At 40.0% G+C, this 22,531-nt stretch overlaps 1 protein-coding gene across 5 annotated transcripts in view; it reads left to right on the top strand.

Annotated features, from left to right (window-relative positions):
• Positions 1 to 22,531, top strand: part of LOC112151794 (neuronal PAS domain-containing protein 3) — a 263,302-nt gene that overhangs the window by 186,087 nt on the left and 54,684 nt on the right. For all 5 annotated transcript variants that reach the window (XM_024280899.2, XM_024281058.2, XM_024280981.2 and 2 more), the window contains one exon: positions 8,491 to 8,580. In XM_024280899.2, coding sequence (XP_024136667.1) covers positions 8,491 to 8,580 — 90 coding nt within the window. The remainder of the gene's footprint in view (positions 1 to 8,490; positions 8,581 to 22,531) is intronic.

Here is a 22,531-nt window from a genome sequence, read left to right as displayed (position 1 = left end):
TCACACTCAAAATTACATAATAGGATCAGAAACAGGATTACAAACAGGATCACACTCAGGATTACACCCCGGATCACATACAGGATCACGTATAAAATCGCACAGGATCACATAAAGGATCAACTACAGGATCTCAAACAAGATCACATACAGGATCACACACAAGATCACACAGGATCACACACAGGGTCACACACAGGATTACATACAGGATCAACTACAAGATCACAAAAAAGATCAACTACAGGATCACACACAAGATCACACAGGATCAACTACAGGATCAGAAACAGAATCACATACCGGATCACATATAAGATCGCACGGGATCACATACAGGATCAACTACAAGATCACACACAGGGTCACACACAAGATTACATACAAGATCAACTACAAGATCAGAGGTACGATGAGAACACGAGAACAATGAAACGTCCCGGCTGGGATTTAAACCAGACCGCCTTCTAACTGTGAGTCAAGGTGCTGACCACTGCGCCAGCGTGCAACCCTGAAAAAATCATTTAAAAAGTTGAGATAAGATTCTAGATACTTTGTACTTGTACTAAGTACAAGAAGGATTACACCTACTACAGGTTTCCACAAGAGAATTCTGTGCAACCTAAGAAGGCCTCCTCCAACCTGAGGAAAGGAAGAGCAGAGTCCTGGGAACCCTCATGTGACAAACAATAGTCTGTCATGTTTTAGTTTAGATTTATTAGCAGTGGTTGCTGATTTCAAGTCATTTTTTCCCAGTATTTACCTTTTCCATATTTTCAAGCTAATTCTTTTTTTTCTATATATGCTAGCCTGTCCCTCCTCCTCCTCGTCTTCCTCCTACATTGATTGGTTGAGTTGATTGCTCCATCACTAATCAGCATGTTGACCTTTGGCTTGGCAATGATACTCAGACATCATGCGTTTGTGTGGATTTGTGTGCATCTGTTCGCTCGGGAAAGGGAGTGCACGTGGGCGTGCACGTGCTGACCTTTGCAGGCAGAGTGTGGACGCTGCTCTTGACGCTGCTCGTCAGAACGATTGTTGAGCAGGAAGCAGCTCTGCTCTCAATCAGGCTTTCAACATTTCAGAGTTTCAGGCTGACAGTTGTTTACAGACTCAGAGTCTGGAGGAATCCAGACGAAACGTCTCTGCCTCATTCGCTGTGATTGTGCTCGTCTTCCTCTCTGCCGTACGCTCCAGTCCCTCAATACTTCAAATTTAATATCCAGTCTTTTAAACTGAACCACAGTTCTTCAGGAAGTCTGCAGCTTTTTATTATGTTTTTAGGATCCAAAATTCTGGAGAAAGATCAATACATTTTTGTAGAGGACAGAAACCAGCAGAAACATTTTAACTTCAGTGCAGCTGTGGATACAAACAACCTTCAGAGTCAGGATGAAGACGTTCAACTGTAAAAATCCTTCTTTTCATTTTGTGGACTAAAAGACAAATAAAGGATCCAGGAAGTCGAGGGGAAGCTGCAGACAAGATGGTGTCCAGACATCCATGGCAGGAAGAGGAAACTCGACAAGATTTCAGCAAATGCACAAAATTCATGAAAAACTAAAGTGGAAAAGCATCCGGAGAAAATACTTTTTTTTTATTTTTATTCTGTTTCATCTCAGTGAAGTCCATTTTGATGAATCTCCACTTTATGGACATTTTTATTTTGTTTTTTAGGCTAAAAAAAAACACCAGATATAATTCCCGTAAAACAAACTGCAGGTTTCTTCAAGTTTTCTATCTTCTTTTCCTGCATTCCGATTTAGTTTTTTTAAGTTTTCCTCTGTCAGATGTTTGTTGGAACCAAATTCTGAATAGAACATCATGGACTTTAATGGGGCCAATATTATATTGAAACCTAAATAAAAAAAGTTTAAAAAAAATATTGGTGTTTGGCCAAAAAAATTTAAAATATCTGAAACTTTTTGCTAATCTAAAATAAACTAAATTATTTTCCACTTCAAAGTTCTGCTTTTTAGGTTTAAAAACTCAAAATGTCACCTTCAAAACTTTTTTTTTCCACTTTCAACTCTTTTTTGGGGGGTTGGAAAATTCTCAGATTCGAAAACAAAAAAAGTTTTGAAAATGACATTTTGAGTTTTGAAACCTAAAAAACAGAACATTGGAAGCTGAAAATAATTAAGTTTATTTTAGAATAACAACATTATTTTGGACATTTAACATTTTTTTAGGCCAAACACCAATATATTTTTTGAATTTGTTTAATTTGTGTTTCAAATAAAAATGGCCCCGTTTTAGCTCCATAGGCTGACTAAAGCAGCTGCTGGCTCATGTCTCACTGGAGATCAGAGGCTCTGGAGTTTGTTGGGACCAAAGTTGTGTGAGATGTTCAGTCCTCCGTTTTCTCAGTACACAGAGCCCTCTAGTGGCTGAACTGAAAATGACAGGCCTGTCCTCTGTGTCCCACAGACTCTTTGTCTTCTTCAGGTCGTGTTTCTGACTCTCCGTTGCCTCTAAACTCATCTTATTTTGTCAGTTGAAGGTTCAGGTTGTTCGGGGGGTCCAGCTCAAACCCCCTCCTGCATGTTTAGGACGATCCGACCTCTTCCGTCATGACAGCAGATGAGTTAGCTGCACGAGAACCCTCCAGCTCTGCTTTCATTTCTCTTGTTGACGTTCTCTTCTTTGCTCCACCCCCATCGATAAGAGATGGTTTCTTCATTTGTTTGGTCCTTTCTGCTCTTTCCATTTTCCTCTATTCTATCGTTTCTTCATCTTACACTCCCTCTCATGCACACACACTCACGTGCACGCACACTTCTTTCTCCATTTGTCATTAAGGAGGCAGCGAGCTATCGTAACATTTAAGCGGTACGTTGTGGTTAAAAGATGGCCTCATCTGCTGTGCGTTTGTGTGTGTGTGTGTGTGTGTGTGTGTGGGGGTGTGTGTGTGTGTGCGCATGAGGCCGATCAATGCAGTAATCTGCAGGAGGTGGAGAGCAGGAGAGCAGCAATTCAGCCACGCTCACTAATCAATTGCAATCCTTTCTTTTACTGTCTGCACAGATTTAGACATTTCTAAAGGTGCCTGTGTGCATGTGTGTGTGTGTGTGTGGGGGGGGGGGGGTGCGTGTGCGTGTGTATACACAGGTGTGTGTGTGTGTCTATGTATGCATGTGTGTGTGAATAATATGAGCTTTTTCGTTCTCTTTTGACCCGCCTGCATGCACCAGATCTTTGTTTAGAAATGCTTGATGGCGATGTCATTGTTGCGTTTCTTTATTCTTTTCTTTGTTTCAATTTATTTTTTTAATTTTCTTTGTTCCAAATTTTCTGTCTCACCTTTGACCTGCCATCCGTCTATCTACTCGTCGCCACCATCGTTATTAGTTCCTAAACAGGAACATGAAGGAGAACAGCTTCTTACAGATCAGACATCCTGGTCTTTGCACAGTATCAACACTTTTCCTGTGTGACCTTAACACTTTCATTGTTTTTTACACCTTCAAAATGTATTTTTTATGCCAAGTTCCTTCACTTTGACTCTGTTTTATACTTATTCCTCTTATACTTGTCCTCTGCTGGACATTCTTGCGTTGCTTTCACTACAGATTTTACTATGTTTGCATATAAAAACCAAACATTGACCTTAAACTGAAATTTAATCACCTGAACAATTTCCTCGTTTGCATTAAATTAAGTCTTTTCCGTGTCCCAATAAAAAAGAATTACATCAAAAAAGTTTCTAACAGTGCAAAGATAAGCATATAGACTTCTTAATGTATTTATTCATTTTAAACTTCTTGTTGCTGTCAGTCACTCATTCGCTACATGTCATTAAATCCATTTATGTTAGCATCTCCTTGAATGGGAAACAAACACTAAAGAGTATTTTTTCTGTCATTGGAGAAGGGGTTAAAACATAAATGGACAAAACATTTACTTATCGTTTCCTCTCAGCATCAAACAGCTTCATTGTGTGACCAATAGGAAAGCTGCTTAAACCCTAAAGCGTCAACAGAAGAAGAGAAACTGTTTATGAAATCCACCTGCTGAGGAGAAAGACGAGGAAGTCTTTAAATCATGACAGAGCTTCTGTCTCACTGTGGAGTCTTGATGGAGTTCTGCTTTTAGGAATCACATCTCTAAAAATTTTTTACAAATTACAGTGTTTTTATTCAAAATCAAATCACATTAATAGAAATTCCTGAATGCAATATAAGTTTGTATTTGTAATATCCATCCATCCATCTTCTTGTCCACTTCTTCCCTTTCGGGGGGGGAGCCTATCCCTACCAATGGGTGAAGGCGGGGTTTACCCTGGACAGGTCGCCAGTCTGTCACGGCGTATTTGTAATATAATTTTTGAATTGAAAATCCTTTTTGAGTGTAAATGTTTTACAGTCCTGATCGCTCTCAAAGCTGAAATATCAGATGTAGAAAAATATCTGATCTTTACTTCATTCAGTGTTTTTTCAGAATAAAAAAAAGAATTTAACTTTTTATGCTAATTCCATTGGTTTTAGTCTAATGTATGAATTATTATAGCGAACCATCTGTGAGGAGACACCACAACTGCAGTGAAATAAATACACAAACACACACACATGCAGACACACACACACACCCACACACACTCAGATGCAGACGCACACACACTCAGATGCAGACGCACACACACACTCGGATGCAGACGCACACACTCGGATGCAGACACACACACTCAGATGCAGACACACACACTCGGATGCAGACACACACACTCAGATGCAGACACACAGACACAGATGCAGACACACACACTCAGATGCAGACACACAGACACAGATGCAGACGCACACACTCGGATGCAGACACACAGACACAGATGCAGACACACACACTCAGATGCAGACACACACACTCAGATGCAGACACACAGACACAGATGCAGACACACACACACAGATGCAGACACACACACACAGATGCAGACACACACACTGAGATGCAGACACACACACTCAGATGCAGACACACAGACACAGATGCAGACACACAGACACAGATGCAGACACACAGACACACATGCAGACACACACACACTCAGATGCAGACACACAGACACAGATGCAGACACACAGACACAGATGCAGACACACACACTCGGATGCAGACACACACACCCAGATGCAGACACACAGACACAGATGCAGACGCACACACACTCAGATGCAGACACACACACTCAGATGCAGACACACACACTCAGATGCAGACGCACACACACTCAGATGCAGACACACACACTCAGATGCAGACACACACACTCGGATGCAGACACACACACTTGTCCTCTGGACGTGCGAGCTCTCAGAGCGGCGTGGGTTTTCTCGTTAGCATGCTGAAATGAATACAGTCAGATCCAAAGCAATTTCCTTTTATTTATCTTAGCAGCTCTGCAGAAAATAAAGGCAAGGGCATCCGGGCAATTAGCATAATTACTGCGCGGCAGCCAGAGCCTCTGTGATTCCATAATGAGACTCACACAGGCGGCTGCCACGGGGTGTGTGTTCACCTATGTCCATGAGATACGGGGGGAGGGGGGGGTTTCATTGTTGTGTCTGTATATATTTGTGGTAATGTTTTGTGCACACACAGAGACGTGCACGTATGTAAAACCTGCAGAGAGAAGCTCCGTGTTTGCATGAGGATGATTTATGAAAGTGCAAACCCCGTCTGCTCTGCCGCTGACAGCTGAGGCGGGATGCATTCCTGTCTTGGGCCGCGGTCTGTCAGGACTCATGACCAGATGTGGAAGTGAGTCCGGGGGCTTTCTGCCATGCCGCCCCCCCAGTTTGTTCCTGTTAGGGCTCGGATAACAAACATGTTTGGCTGAAAGTCTTCAGAGAAACAAAACAGACGACACGTCCCAGCTTGATGATACAAGTTTGAATCTCTGCAGGAACGAGTACTTTCAGGAGACAAACCCCTCTGTGCATCTGATGTTCTTCATCCTCTCAGGCCTTTACTGTGAAACTGCTGAGGGGAAAACTGCAGAACTGTTTGTTTGCATGGTTCTGACTGCCAGACCTGCAGAGCCTTCATGACCACCTGCAGTCCTCAGAGCAAATTCTGAAATGATCATAGTTTTAAGAAAATATGTCTGATTGATTTTTAAAGATAAAAATTTTTGATAAGACTAATAAAACTCAATCACACAGGGGACCAAAATCCAAAACACACCTTAGGTCAAACAGGATAAACATTTATTAAACTCTCTAAAACTACATTTTTAAAACTTTAAAACCATAACTTATAACATAATTATGAACCAGATATATAGCATTACCTGTGATAATACTAGTGTAAATGCTGTAAGCTGAATTTGGCCGCTGAAGATGCTGAAATTGATAGCTAAAAACACTGAAGCTGATTGCCATCTAAAATATTAGCTAAACTCCAAAACAGCCACATATTTTATTCTTATTGTTTTTTATATGTATAAAATTATAACTAAAACTTTCATTCTATTTTGTAAAAACAGTTTGTTAAACATTTTTGGGGGTTTTCACAGCAAAATGAATCATATTTTTCCAAACAGAATTTTCAGTTTTTACATGTTTTTATGTGTAGTGTGTGAATATAGCTTGAAAAATTACTAGATAAAAACTGTGTCATATGGGAGAGATTGTGCTGATTAAAATGACTTCAAATAAGCTAACAGGAAGTCTTTCAAATTGATAATACAGAAAATTTAAATACAGACCAAAACAGAGTTTTAGACCCTATAGGTTCCAAAAGGTTAAAAATAAATGTTATTTCATGTCATGATTATTTGCAGATAATAAGTGGCTGGCAAATAAAAATAAATAAAAAAATAAAATAAAAAACAAAAAGATGATTAATTTCGTCCAGATCTGCGAATATTCAGTTATTTTTTCAATCGATTTCCGGCTCTAATATATATATATATATTACAGAATAAAGAATAAAATGATCCAAAGCAAAGATGCTCCTGATCTGCTTCACAATTCGTCCGTCTGCCTCCTCCAGGTCCCTCCTCCCATCACAGCTCTTCACACGTTTGTGTTTTAGTCACAGCTACCAGAATGCACGTGCATGCGTGTGTGTGCTGGAGCTGTACGCTGCATGATCTTTGCAGAGCAACGCCATTCGACACACCCAGCCGCTCGTGCACGTTTGCGTGCGTGATGGAGTCAAGTGTTGCTCCGTGATGGTCACATAAATGCACCATCAGACACACTTGTTGAAGGATTCATGGATTCATGTAGCAAATCAGAGAGTGTCAGTTAAAAGCAGACAGACTTCACAAACTTTTCGCCGAACAAAGTTACAAACTGTATAAGAAAACATTTTAGCATGAAACCTGAGTTACAGTATTCTCATCTCCAGGTCCAGCAGCTTCTGGAAGTATAGAAATCCTGCTGATATTCACACTGAGAATATTTCTGTGCCGAGTTGTGGAGTCAAATTTGACTGTTTATCAACCTTAAAAATTAAAAATAAAACATCCATATAAATTATTGAAATCCTATAGCTGATTTGTCTTATTCGCTCAATGTCCTCAATTTGGCTGCTGAAAATGTTAGTGCTGATAGCTGAAGATGCTGAAATTTATAGTTAAAAACTGTGAAGCTGATAGCTGAAAACAGTGAACCTGACAGCTGAAAACGCTGAAGCTGATAGCTGAAAACACTGAAGCTAATTGCTGAAAACACTGAAGCTGATAACTTCTAAAAAAACATGAAAAAAAACAACAGCAAAAAAACACTTAGGTCAGTCAAAACAGCTAGATTTTGGTTGAAAAAAATAGCTAAACTTTAAAAAATCCTTAAAAAAAAGCCTAAATTAGCCAAAACAGCTAGCATGTAAATATTAGCCTAACTCCTAATCAGCCTAAAAAACTTAAAAAGAAAACATTAAAATAGCCAAAAAAAAGCTAGCATGTAGCTGAAATATTTGCTAAAATTCAAAATAGCCTAAAAAATGTTTAATAAATGCCAAAATAGTCCAAAAAGCTATCAGAATGAGAATTTTGAAAACTTAAAAACCGTAACTTTTTACATAATTATGAATAATAAAAAGGCAGGGATATTATTCCAGAATAAATCAACTAAAACCTTAAATAACTTTCAATATTTTACTCTCCATAAAAATACATTTTCTCAAAATTATACAAGTTAGAAATGAGCACAAGATAACATCAGGTCATTAATAACAATAAAATAAAATGATCTGGAGGGCCGGATCTGGCCCCTGGAGCTCGACTTTGACACATGGACCTGACACCATTGGTCTTTTTTTGTTTTTTATCTAAAGAAAATCTGCCAACAGGGTAAAAGTTAATGCCCTATTTCTGAAGGCCCTGTCTTTACAGTGAAACCACAGCAACTCCTGCATCGATTCCACACTTTGACCTTAGTTTCTTTGCATCTTAACCTCTCTTTACTTTCTTACATTCTAATTTTTCCAGAAAGGTCAGATTTTTTATCTTTCTTCCTGTCTTTCCTCCATGTGTTTCAGTCTCTGGACGGCTTCGTATTTGCACTAAATAAGGAGGGGCGCTTCCTCTACATCTCTGAGACGGTCTCCATCTACCTGGGCCTGTCACAGGTGAGTCTTATGTTTGCGTCCGAAGATTGAAGGCGCTCTTCCTCCTCCATAAGGGGTCAGGTTTAGCTCATCCCTCTGCCCACAGACAGGTGGAGGGGATCTCTTTGAGCTCCTGTCGCCAAGAAGAAGAAACGGAACTCAAGTTATGAGCTTTTAAATCAAAGTTTCAAGTGACACTTAAACACAAAATCTTTAACGTACTGTAACTTTTCAACCCTTAGTCCTAAATTTTTTGTGATCAATAGGAATGTTGTTTCTGTCACTCATGTACTTCTGTAAAATAGTCTCATCCCTAGTATGCTCTTTATCCAGAGCATGAAGTGTGGGAGTTCCAGCCCACATGTGTTTTTGACCTTCAGGAGAGGGGAGAGCAGATTTTTCTCCATGTTTAGGAGCTTTATTATCCATGTAAATATGTGCAGGACTGATGACCTCTGAGGATCTTAAAGTCATGATCCTGATTTTCTTTTTTAAGGGGGCCATACCATGCTTTTCCTAATTCTTTCATAGTAAGCTATGTCCACATTAATAATTCTGTTATTTTGGGAACACTTAAAAACAAATGATCTATGAAATGTAAGTTATTTTTGTGAACCTTTTTATACCTAGAAGTAAAACGACTCGATCTCTCAGGCACCGCCTTTTGCTCCTTGAGGGTACCGCCCATTTCATGATGTCAACCTAGAGCCGTCCTCGTCAGAACACCAGACGAACATTTCAAGATTTATTGAAATGATGAAAACATTGTTCTGATTAGAACTGGTTGTGAATGTTTATTTTCTCTTTAAAGCATCATTAATCTCCATATCAAAAATCTTTTTCACACATACCTTTATGCCTTTGCTCAAAAATCCAGGTGCAGACCAGTTCTCCCAATTTGTGACTCGCTTTTCCACCAGAAAATAATCTGCTCCCTTCCTCCACCAGGAAATAGTCTGCTCCTTTTGTCTACCAGGAAATAGTCTGCTCCCTCTCTTCAAGAGGAAATAGTCTGCTCCCTTTCTCCTGCTGTCTTCCCAGTAACCCATCTGCTTGTGCCATTCTCGCATATGTTCAGGATCCATCCCATATCGCACAGATTCCTCACCAGAGGTTTCTTCACAACGTTTAAACGCTAAACTGAATGAGCGTTTCTTGGCCATTGGTAAAGTGGCTCATAACACAGACAGCCAGCGTTTGTGGGTGAGTCTCATTAAAAAAATGTATTTTAAAGGTAATTCGGACAAGATGCTCACTACTTTTCTTTTGTTTTTCTAAACACCGGATATGACGTCACTGATTTCACAAAGTGAAAATCGAATCACTACGAACATTTCATGAGGTTTATTAATGACTCCAGTGTGTTCTGATGGTGAAAATGTGGATGGTTTATTCAAAAATTACATTTAAACATGTTTTTTTGTTCAAAATTGTTCAACCGCAATGCATTGTGGTCCATATTTGCATAAGTGCACGCTAGTTTTTTGCAAAGAGTTCTGGGAAATTTCTAGTGCTCGATTTTTGGATTAGTAGATTCAGACAGCATTAGAAAATGGTGAACACACTATATAGTGGATTCAGACACAATCTTTGTGTTAGCCTGGGGGTGGAGCAGACTCTTCCTGGAGGGGCGGTTCTCAACTTGTGATGCAAGCATGTGAGAACCCGCTCGTTTTCATGGGTATGGGAGGGGCTGCTGATGAGAGCAGGTTTTTAGAGGATTACTCAGAAATACATAAACGGATCAAAATATCATTTAGCGTTGTTTACAGTGAGGAATAAACATTAAAATACAGTTAAAAGTTTAATTTACATTCTATGGTCCCTTTAAATAACAAACTGAACTTAATGTAGAAGGAAAAAGAACCTTCCCACACCCCTTTTGAATTAATCCTCATCCCATTGACTGTTGATTTCTATCAAATAATTGATTAATTGGTAAATCGAGTCCCTGAAGCTTCTTGTCTCTACTCAGCAGTTTATCTCTATCCCTCTGCTTTAATCAGCTGCTGAACATTTGTCACAGCCATTAAAGTGTGTATGCATTAGTGTGTGCATGCTTTCCCCTGCTCTGCAGAGTGTCGCTGAACAGAGCAGCACCTCTGTCTCGTTCGTCCACGTCTTACCAGGACCAATCAGAGGTGCAGAGAGCGCTGTTGGAATCCCCCGAATTCACCTGTTTTTGGTGTTTTCTCATGTTCTTGTCTTTTCTGATCAAAGAAAACTAAGCTCAGTGCTACATTTCTAAGAACTTCTGTCTTCAAATCATTGTGAATCAGGAGCAGACAAACAACAGCTTTTGAAAAAATATTTGATTCATCCACTTTCAGACAAATAGATCCATGAACGTCTTTGTTTTCCTGGTCTGAGCTGGAATCTGGATCAGAACTGTATAGCTCTGATGTCGCTCATCATTTTTGTAGCATCGCTAATGTTAGCTTAGAAGTGTGAGGGGCTGTAAGCTAGAGGGAGAGAGTGTAAACAAAGAGAATCTTTAATCTAAAGATAACATCAAGACATTCCTAAAAAGATTGTAGAGAGCTCTCCTGATGTCCTCTGCAGAAAACAGTGGATTTGAAGAAGCATCTCTCTGATCCAACAACACAGAGACACGTGCACGCTCATGAATGCACAAACGCTTCTATGTTTAGGGTTCTGTTAGTTTGCACGGCCTGGCCAATGCCTGCAGCTGGCCCTCCTTTAGTGATCTAATTGAGATGTGTGTGTTTGTGTGCGTGCAGCAGATGGCTGTGTGTCCTCTGCCTTATGCTCCAAAGGAAAATAATAACTGCATTGTTTCAGCCAAACTCAAATTAGTCCGTTGGATCGCGGCCCGTTACAGCAGATATGGTCAGCAGCCAGCCTCTCTGTAACAGACCAGCATATGCAGCAGCATGAGAGCTACGTGCACAAACTCACACCACTGACACACAGGTGACACGATGGCCTCACACACACACGCACGCACACACACGCACACGTACACAGTGAACCAGCAACCATTGAAGAGATTTACATCACAGCATGAACGCTTTATTGTTCATGTTTCATGGCATCTACTTTGGTAGCTGTGGTAACACACACACACATGCATGAACACACAGACACACACACTAACACACATAAAGGCTTAAAGATGCACAAATACCCACATAAAAGCACACACCAACAAATACACACAAAGAATCAAACACAATTTCAAACACATAAATGCACACACATGCAAATAAATACAAACACACACACTCACACATACTGACAAAGACACACACACCAAGAAAAACACACCTGCCCACACAAAACACACATAAACACACACACACACATACATAAAATACATAAAAACACTCACAAACATAAACACACACGCACATGCATAAACAAACACACACATAAACACACAAACACATAGATATAAAAACACACACATAAACACACACACACATAAAGGCACACATGCTAAAAATACAAACACACACTCATGCATACTGACAAATACACACCCACAAACACACACACACAAGCATGCAAGCAAACACAAACACACCGCCACAAACAAAGACACACAGCAAATGCACAGACAAAGACAGACCTACACACACAAAGACAGACCTACACACACAAAGACACACATATACTTAGACAAACACAAATACAAACGTAGACACCCAAACACATGCACACAAAGACATACACAAACACACATTGGATGGTTCACTCTCCCACATCATCCATTAATTTCTGATAATGCACTTCTTGTCCGCATTATCTTTACTTATTGGTTCCCACACAAAATCTAACGTAAAAATAAAGTTTAAAAATGATCAGACTCCATTGTCAGCCTCATAAGGCCGGTCTGTGAAAATATTGTCTGACATTAAAGCGTCTCTGATTTAGAAGACTAGAGACGAGTCGGTGGTCTAACAGTAGCATAAACGTGGCAGAGGCAGAGAACAAACATCTAAGGAAGGAGGAGGAGAGACATCAGGGAAACAGGAAAAGTCAAACTTTCACGACTTTCTCTTGTTTTCACACATGACTGTAAGAGCGAACCACAAGCCCGGCAGCCTAAACCTGCTGTGAAGGTCCTCCAGTCCCACAGCTGCTAGTCATCCATGCTGCTTTGTGTCAGCGTTTGACCGTCTTCATTCACACGGCAGAGGAGAGTACAGGTGAGGATTCACACCTGATGAAGCAGCCGGCTGCCGACGGAAACAAGCGTTTGAATGTCCTGATATGATGACGCCATGAATCCTGATACAGTTTCATCTGATCAAGGTAAATGTTGTATACCGCACTAGTACTATCGGTATTTGGTACAAAGGGGTCATTCTCAGCACTTACCTGCTTTAAACTGCTGCAGTCGTGGGCAGCAGTTGTTTGAATAACATTAAAAACATTTCCCATAATGCAGTGCAAATGAGGGAGAGGTGGATGGATTGGGCTGAGGAGGGGGGTGTGGGCAGAAGTTTTCAGTCATTTCCTGGCTCCAGATGATAACCAGCTCCTGCTTTGAGCTCCCGCCGTCTGTTTGAGTGATAACATCATAACACGCATCTGCGCGTTGGGTCTATACGACCCGACACGCTGGAGATGAGCTCATCTGTTGCAGAAAGAAGAGCCTTCAATCCTCCTGCTGTTGGTTGAACTCGGATGCCCTTGTTTCATGTTTGCAGTGCGGCTTTTGTGATGAGGCTTCTGCTTTGACAGAAGCGTGATCCCTTTGGTCTGCAGATGCTTTTGTCCCATTGTTGTGTTTTGGGATGAGATTAGGTTCATTATTTCTTTATTCTGGTGAAGACATCATGAAGAATTTAGTTCAGTTTTTGTGGTTTGACTATCAGTGAAACTCTGGTCATTTTACACCCAAATTAGACTTTTTTTTAACATTCTTTGTCCTTTAATCAGAAGTGGAAGAGAAAAACTGTGACCACATCCAGCAAAACTTGAGAGGGGACTTGAGAGATCAGAGAAATCTATGGAGGGGGGGGCATTAAACATTAAAACAGACTTTGATCATCCAATCTCCTCTGAAACCTGCAGCTTTGTAAACAAATATTTGTTATTTTATTAGTTTCTTTCTTGGATTCTGGTTCTTAATTCTGAGTTGATCCTGTTACTCAACAAAAGCATGTTTGTGTTCAGACAGTTCCTACTGATGTGATCAAGATATGATGTTACCATGTGAACCACGTGTAAGCTACATGCTACATGCTGTTTTGGCTAATTTAGGCTTTTTCAGTTTTTTAGGCTTTTTTGAAGTTTAGCTATTTTTCAGCTACTTGCTAGCCTAAGCTGTTTTTTTTTTGTTTGTTTTTTTAGGCTAATTTGGCATTTAACTAATATTTTTGCTGACTATCAGCTTCAACATTTTCAGCTATCAGCCTTAGCGTTTTTAGCTATCAATTTCAGCATCTTCAGCTATCACTGTCCTTGTACTATCGTCTTCTTCTGGAAAAAAGTGCACTGCAATCACCACCTAGTGTCCAAACTGAAACGTCCTCCAGGAGAAGCAGAACAATGTTTACATGTTAATGATCTGAACATTTTAGTTAGAACTTCTCCTTTAGAGAATCCATGGAACACTGGATGATATTAACAATCTCAGTATTTCACTGATACATTTACAGTATGTGAACTGGATCACATTGATATAAATATAATCAAAACATATAGTAGATTATTTATGTATTTCTAAACAAATGTGTAAAAATGTGTAAACTCAAAATTGAATCAAATCGATTCAGGTTCTTGTGAATCAAATTGAATCTTTTCTGTAAATTAAAATCAATACACAGCCCTACAGTTAACCATCAAAGATGTTCTGATACAATGGGACAACATGGGGTTGGTTGCTGGCCTCTGACATAGAACAACAAGGAGGACACGGTGTGTGAGAGGGCTTACTCACGAGTCTGGTTCTGATGTGATCCAGGTCTGGTTTTCTCTGATTGGTCCTCTTGGTTTGGAAGAACTCTGGATTGGACCAAACAAGAAAACCCAGATCCTCTTGAGAACAAGGGTCTTTGTTGTCCTGCAAATGAACTCTGGTGCGGTTCCCTTTAGTGTGAACGCAGACGGACTTTCCACAAACTAAAAAGAGGAAATGACATAAGCTCCATATATTAAGAGTCTTTTATTAGCTGTCAGGTCAGTAAAACTACTGCCAAAAACAGGAACATAAATTACAGATATATTTTCCATTTTCTCCAAGTTTACTTTATTAAACCAAACAAAAACCTTCACCCTGAGGTAAAGCTCCTTGGGGCCCAAATTCTGAGAACTTTTGAGCCAAACCAAAAATAAGAGAGGGTATTGTTATAAGATGTGAGGACATTCATCATCTCACTGTGAAGACAAAAAAACAAAGTGTCTCTTGGACCTGCACCAAAAAAGAAAACGCATCTAAAAATCCAAAGCAGCCGATGAAATTCCAAACATGTAGAATCTGAGTGAATAAATACAAAGTGAAAAAGCTGCACGAAGAGAAGAAAGGTCAGAGAAAAGCTCCGCACTCGCCACAAGAATGTAAAGAAAGTTGATCCTTTTAAACATGAGACGGGCAGGAGGAGGTGAGGCGGGTCTGCTGAGGGACACGCACACACACGGGTCATTTAAACCAACGCCGTCTCCTCTCGCTCTTTTCATGCATTAAACCTGTGGGCGGTGGTCGCGGGTGCAAAGAGGTTCTGGCCTCTCAGCGTTTGCTCTCCTTGACCTCCCCAGAGCTCATACGCCGAGGCGCCGACAGCCGATTTGCTCAACAGACTCACGTCACATCCAATTCATACATTTCAGAGAGACTGAAGGTGAGGCTCAAGGACAGCAGGTCTGACTTCAGCTCCGAGGACGCAGCAGCAGTCTGAGAACAGGAAGAAGCAGCAGGAGAGCTTCATGAGGCTTCACAAACCCCGCTCCATTCAGGGGGGGTTAGGTTACCAATAACATCTGGTGAGAAATCAGAAATCTTCTCAACCAACGATCTGAAACGGGACAGCAGGGTCGCTCATCTTTCCTGGTGTCCTCCCTGCCCTCCTTTCTCTGCGTCTGCTCTCACACTCAGATTTACAGCCTGCAGTTATCTGGTGTCCTGCAGCCATAAAGAGATCAGCCACTGAATCTGATGCCTCTTTCATGGACGTGTGGAGGGGAGTGTGTGTCGGAGAACCTCCCAGCTGAAGGGTTCCTCTCTGGATCTCATTTTTGATCGATTGTTCCTCAGAACTCTCAGCATTAATCTGATTTCAGCGGAAAATTCTGGGAGGAGAAGCTGAAGTGGAAACATTTAGATAGAGACTCATGGAATCACGCAGGAGCTCGGAGATGATCATTGATGCAAACGAAGGAGGGATGTTTCCTGATGGAGCACGCTGATCGATGAGTTGATCAGGAAGTCACACATGAAGACTAACAAAAGTATCTCAAACCTATAGTCCACATGTGTCAAAGTCATGGCCCGGGGGCCGGATCCGGCCCTCTGGGTAATTCTATCCGGCCCTTCAGATCATTTTATTTTATTGTTATTAATGGCCGAATGTTATCTTGTGCTCATTTCTAACTTGTTGAATCTTTACAAAACATGTTTTTATGGAGAGTAAAATATTGAAAGTTATTTAAGGTTTAAGTTGATTTATTCTGGAATAATATTCCTTCCTTTTTATTATTCATAATTATTTTAAAAATGTATGGTTTTAAAGTTTAAAAATTTGGCATTCTGCTAGTTTTTTGGCATTTTCCAGCTTTTAGCTTCAGTGATTTCAGCTATAATCTTCAGCTGCCAAATTCCGCTTTGGCAATCACACCAACATTATCACAGGTAATGCTACATATCTCGTTCATACTTAGGTTTAAAAGTTACAGTTTTAAAAATGTTGGACAATTTTGGCATTTACTAAGATTTTTTAGGCTATTTTGAAGTTTAGCTAATATTTCAGCTACGGGCTGTTTTGGATAATGTAGGCTTTTTTAACATTTTTGAGGCTGTTTTGGAGTTGGGCTAATATTTACACACTAGCTGTTTTTGCTAATTTCTACTTTTTTAGGATAGTTTGAAGTTTAGCTTTTTTTCAACTACATTCTAGCTGTTTTGGCTTACCTAAGTTATTTTTTTAGGGTATTTTGGCATTTAGCTAATATTTTAGCTGGTTATCAGCTTTAGTGATTTCAGCTATCAACTTCACCATTTTCAGCTATCAGCTTCAGTGATTTCAGTTATTTTCAGCTTTCAGCCTCTGCATTTTTAGCTATCAATTTCAGCATCTTCAGCTATCAGCACTAGCATCTTAGGACTCTTAATTCAGCTTACAGCATTCACACTAGCATTATTATGTTTAAAAGTTAGTTTTAAAGTTCAAAAATGTAGTTTCGATATATTTCCTTTAAAAACTAATCTATGAACAACTAAAATAAGGTGTAGCAGATCTTACGGGTGAAGTTAGATGACTGGATAAAAGTCTAAAAATTTTTTATGTTACGAGAATTCGGGGCTTTAAATTTGACCTTTGTTTGGAACATTGCAGGTAGGGTCAGCCCAGCATTTAAACCTTACTCCTCAAAGCTTTGTTTCTCAAGTTTGATAAATGCTTCAGGAAAGCGCAGCATGAAGTCACATGACTGGATAAAGGTTTTTACTATCAAATATGCATAGAAACATTCATGTTCTGATCCTGAATCATCAACGTTCACCTTTGCAGAGATTCTGGGTTTTAGTTTTTCTGCTTCCTCCTTCCAAGGATCTAGTGCTTTACTTCAGAATATGGTGCACGCACGCGTACGTGCACGTGCAGAGGCACACCTGAAGCCAGCAGAGGTCAGATGCAGTTATGCTGACATGGACCAGCATCTGCTCGGCAGCTCCAGAACGGCTCTGATTTGCACTTAAATGAGTGGATTTAAGTGGAACGCCACCATTACCACTCTGCCATATGTGATCCCAGTGTCTTTATCCTGCATTACACTGAGGAGGATGAGAGGGAGATGAGAGACGGAGCGGGGGGAGGCGACAAGAGGGGGGCGAGGAGATTAGGAGGGACAGCAGGAGCAGAGAGGAGCAGAGGCGGTGAGGGAGAAGAGGCGTAAAGAGAAAGGAATGGATCTGTAATGACAATGAGAGGAAAAGGTGAAAGGAGGGAGATGAGAGTCGGGAAGCAGAGAGCGAGCTCTGCATGATGAAAGAAGAAAGGCTGCAAACACACAAACACTCGCTGTCCTGCGGACACACAAACACTAAAGTTAAAGAAAAGGAGACAAATTTCAATTCCTCACAACTTTATTATCACATCTTTGAAACAGGCACAAATATGACATTTAAACATTAAAGTCCCACTCCCATCCTCTACTGTAAAAGCTTTCCCACTTGTCTTTTAATTCTGATCATGTTGTTTTCAGGCAACATTTAAATAAAAACTGTCATTTTCTAGAACACAGTTTCATTAGAAACTCATCTCTAAGATGTTGAAGGATTCGTCCAAAAGTAAAAAGGTGATTAAACTTTCTTTGTTTGGTCTGTTTGTTCTTTAGCCTCGCCCACATGGATTTGAATATCATTGCCCCAAGTTCATAACACGAGCACCTGAAGCTCTGCACAAGTCATTAACACACTTTACAAATCAAGTTTCCAATAAATGAATAAGCTGCAGAGCATTAGCGTTAGAAACATGATAAAAGTCCTCCTCCATTGTGTCCTTATCAGACTCGGATAGGATGGGGAAGGGGAGGGTCACACAACACGGCGCTTATCAGAGTCGGTGGCCCTCACTCCAGACGCTAAAAGGCCGACATTGTTGTGAGATTTGGGACGAACACAGATTAGATTTTGGCGTCTCCAGAGCTTTGCAGTGGATTTCTGTGCGGCTTAAAAACATGGAAATTAACCGGCTCAAGGAGAGAGAAGAAAGTATCACAGTTCCTCACCAAACTCTTCCATGATGAACAATCACAATGACAACTTTGATGAGTAAACACTGCTACAAAAATGCTCCAAATATCAAGGAAAAACCGTGAACAATTATAAACAAATCTACAGCTTCCACCACATCCATCCAGCATCCAATGGTTGGCTATTTAGATATTGATTCAAAATAAAGGGCTGATTGATGACGGTGTAGATCAGGGGTGTCAAACTCAATCACACAAGGAGCCAATATCCAAAACACACCTTAGGTCGCGGGCCGAACAGGATAAATTATTGAACACTCTAAAACTACATTTTTAAAACTTTAAAACTGTAACTTTTTAACATAATTATGAACTAAATATATAGCATTACCTGCAATTAAGCTAGTGTGAATGCTGTAAGATGAATTTGGCCACTAAAAAAAAAAAACAGGTTAGCCAAAACAGCTAGCATGTAGCTGAAATATTAGCTAAATCCAAAATAGCCTAAAAAATCTTACTAAATGCCAAAATTGTCCAAAGAGGTCTAATGCGATTTTTTTTTAAACTTCAAAACCATAACTCCTTAACATAATTATGAATATATGAAGCAGGAATAATATTTAAGAATAAATCAACTTAAAACTTAAATAACTTTCAATATTTTACTCTCCATAAAAATGTATTTTGTTAAAATTATACAAGTTAGAAATAAGCGTAAGATAACATCGGATCATTAATAACAATAAAATAAAATGATCTGGAGGGCCGGCTAGAATTACCTTGAGGGCCGGATCCGGATCAAAATGCCCTTTTCCCTTCAGAACTTCCTTAATCATTGTTGGGATAGATTTAAACAAGGTACTGGAAACATTCTTCAGAGACTTTAGTTTGCCCTGACATGACAGCATCACACAGTTGCTGCAGATTTGTCGACGCCACATCCGTGATGCCAATCTTGAGTTCCTCTACATCTCAAAGGTTCTATTGGGTTCTGGTGACTGTGGAGGTCATTAAAGTCCAGGAACTCAATGTCAAGAAACCAGTCTGAGATGATTCCAGCTTTATGACATGGAGCCTTATCCTGCTGGAAGTAGCATCAGAGGATGGTACTCAGGTAGGCTGTGGTGTTGTAACCATGCTCAATTGGTGCTAAGGGGTCCAAAGTGTAGAAAGAAAATATCCTCCATACCATTACACCACCAGCCTGAACCGTTGATACAAGGCAGGATGGATCCATGCTTTCATGTTGTTGATACCAAATTCTGACCATCTGAATGTAGCAGCAGAAATGGAGACCAGACTGGTCAACGTTTTTCCAAATCGTCCAATTTTGGTGAGTCTGTGTAAACTGTAGCCTCATTTGACAGAAGTGGTACCCAGTGTGTTCTTCTCATCCCAAGCATTTCATTGATGTATTGACCTGTGTTGATGCTGCATATGACAAATAAAGCTTCATTTCATTTCAAAATTGTTTTCCTGTGTAGATGTAATCTCTGAGTCTAGAAGAAAGGCTAGTGATTGTCAAGTCAGAGGAGAGTGTTTGACTGGATGAAGCTCTGAACCCGGTTCTGCTCATTGGAGGTGTGTTGTTCAAACTCCTCTAATCCTCATCGATTTCTGATCCGCCTGATGTCCTCCTGAGAAAATCGGATGCCGAAGAACAAGCGTTGTCCCGCTCAGGTTTTTTTGGGCCCAATCCGATTCCGAGTCATTTGATTTTGTGGGCTTGCTGATACCGAGTCCCGATCCAATACTTCTGTAGCACATTTAAAACATGAACAAACTGAATAAACCTTATTTATATTTCATTAACCTTCTTTTATCATTAAAAACGTCAATAGAACACTTCTGTGAAGTAGCTTTAATAAACAAGTAAAAATAGAGCAAATATAAAATAGGAAAGAAAATACAATTTTCTTGTTATATAAGTGATAATTAGTCATGTGAGAAAGTTTAGTGACTTTAGCTTTAACATCTTTAGAGCTATTGAACATTTTTGATCAAATGTGATTCCTGTCCTCATTTAAAATGATTACAAATGAAAATGACTTTGTTTTGGCATAAATTTAATGAGCGTTCATGAGTAGCTCATATCATTAAAACCATTTATTTATTTTGTTAAGATGATGTGATTCTTTCGTTCTTAAGACATCACATTTTCAGTTTATATACACAATAGTTAACTTTCTTAACTGTTATTTCCCAGTCAGATAAATAAAACGGGCATATCAAAGAACAACTCGGGTCCTAAGGAGTTAAATCACGGAGCTAGCATTTAGCTTAGCACAGTTAGCAGCTGCTCTGCAGCACAAAGAGCTTCACATTAAACGCAAACAAAAACCTGCATCTTCTGTTGAAATGCCTTTATAGGTTGTTGTTTGTGCTAGGAAAAACCAATAGAGACACTTGCTGTCAGTTTAAAGCATTTTTAAAAGAGTTATTGGTCCTGGAAATCTGAATCTGTGATCATCTAGCTAGCTTGACGAATGGTTTATGTTGGCTCCTGCTTGAGCTGCTGCCGTTTTCTCCTGCGTTTTATGGTAATAACATTTAGTGAGACTTCTAGTGGAATATGTATCTAGAATAATAAGATTGAAATATTAAGAATAAATGAAATATCCGATCCTGATCAGAGGACAACATCTGATATTGATAATCATCAACAACGTGATCGGGCCGATTTTCAATCATGTGATCGCATCAGAACATCCCTACTGAGAACCTGATCACGTCAGCGGTCATTCCATCTGTTGTGTGGTTGGATGAAGATGCTTCATCTAAGTTAGGTGCCGACTGACTGCAGGTCCCTGAACATGTACCTGGTTACAGTGAAATCCTTCGGGGTGCTGTCATTTTTAACTGAACCCCCCAACCACCCCCAACCCCATGTATGGATGATTATGCTCCAAGACTGTCTCGCCATTGTTCCGTCTGTGTAATTAGCTCCAGCAGAGACGTTATGTTAAACAGTTTTACCGTCTTTTAATTGATTAAAAGTCACCGTGTTTCAGCGAGGAAGAGCGCTGCAGATCCAATTAGCACTGTAACGTGTAAACAGGAGCGGCGGCTCCCGCGGAGCTCTGCGTGCACGCGTGACTCAGTGATCAGCATCATTCCTCCATCATCGCTTTCTCCTCCAGATCAGACTTTATGAGGAAACTAAATTGCCTTAAAGGGATTTCTTATTAAGGGGATTACACCCATGTAATCCCTTTTGTCCCAGTGGACCTAAAAACACACACAAACATGTGCACACACACACACAAACTCACACATAACCAGATTAACTCGTGGAATTAAATGTGTACAGTCTTTTGATATGTACAAATAAAAGCGCCCTCTTTAAATAACACATCATATTTGTGTCTGTCTGTTCAACACCAAGTCCTCTGCTTTATGACCTCTTTGTTTTTGTAATCTGTGTGTTCAGTTTTGATATTCCTCCGCTTTGATCTCTCATTAACAAGAGCAAATCCACTTTTAGACGCACTAATGAGAGTCTTTAAGGTGCAAAACCGTCTGTTTGTTCAAAGGCGAGACGGCGCTCTGCCTGTTTCCACAAGGATAACAACACAGCTGATGATCCGTGACGGCCAAGGACAGGATTAGGACGAAGGGAAGAAATGTGACATGGGAATTGTATTTTTCATCCCGTCAGTGAGTGCACTGGGAGAGGGATTGCTCTGATTGGAATGCGGCATCCCTGAGCCATGACAGCTGATTAGTCCTGGATTCAAACCATTACGGCTTCAAGTTACGTTTCTCTCCAGGAGATAATAGTGCCCCAGAAAATGTTGATGGAGGGACAAATGGTTCCAATGAAAACCAGTTGTGGTTATTTAGTTCTGCTCATTATGGTCCAAAACCCTTCATTCATAATCCAGAGATATTCACCTGAAATCTGATAAATAATATTATTTCAGAAGAAACACACATATAAAATATTTAATTTAAGTTATAAAAGATTACAAATATAGTCAGTGGAGCATTTTTGTTCAGTTTATTCAATTAATTAAAGATGCATTCAGATGAAAATCATGTTTTTGTTGTTTTAAACATGTTTTTGACGCATTTTTCTCACAGAGGACAGAAAATT

The sequence above is a fragment of the Oryzias melastigma genome, linkage group LG22, assembly GCF_002922805.2.
Source record: "Oryzias melastigma strain HK-1 linkage group LG22, ASM292280v2, whole genome shotgun sequence".
In the NCBI taxonomy this organism is placed as follows: Eukaryota; Metazoa; Chordata; class Actinopteri; order Beloniformes; family Adrianichthyidae; genus Oryzias; species Oryzias melastigma.
This window is presented reverse-complemented; position numbering and strand designations above follow the sequence as displayed.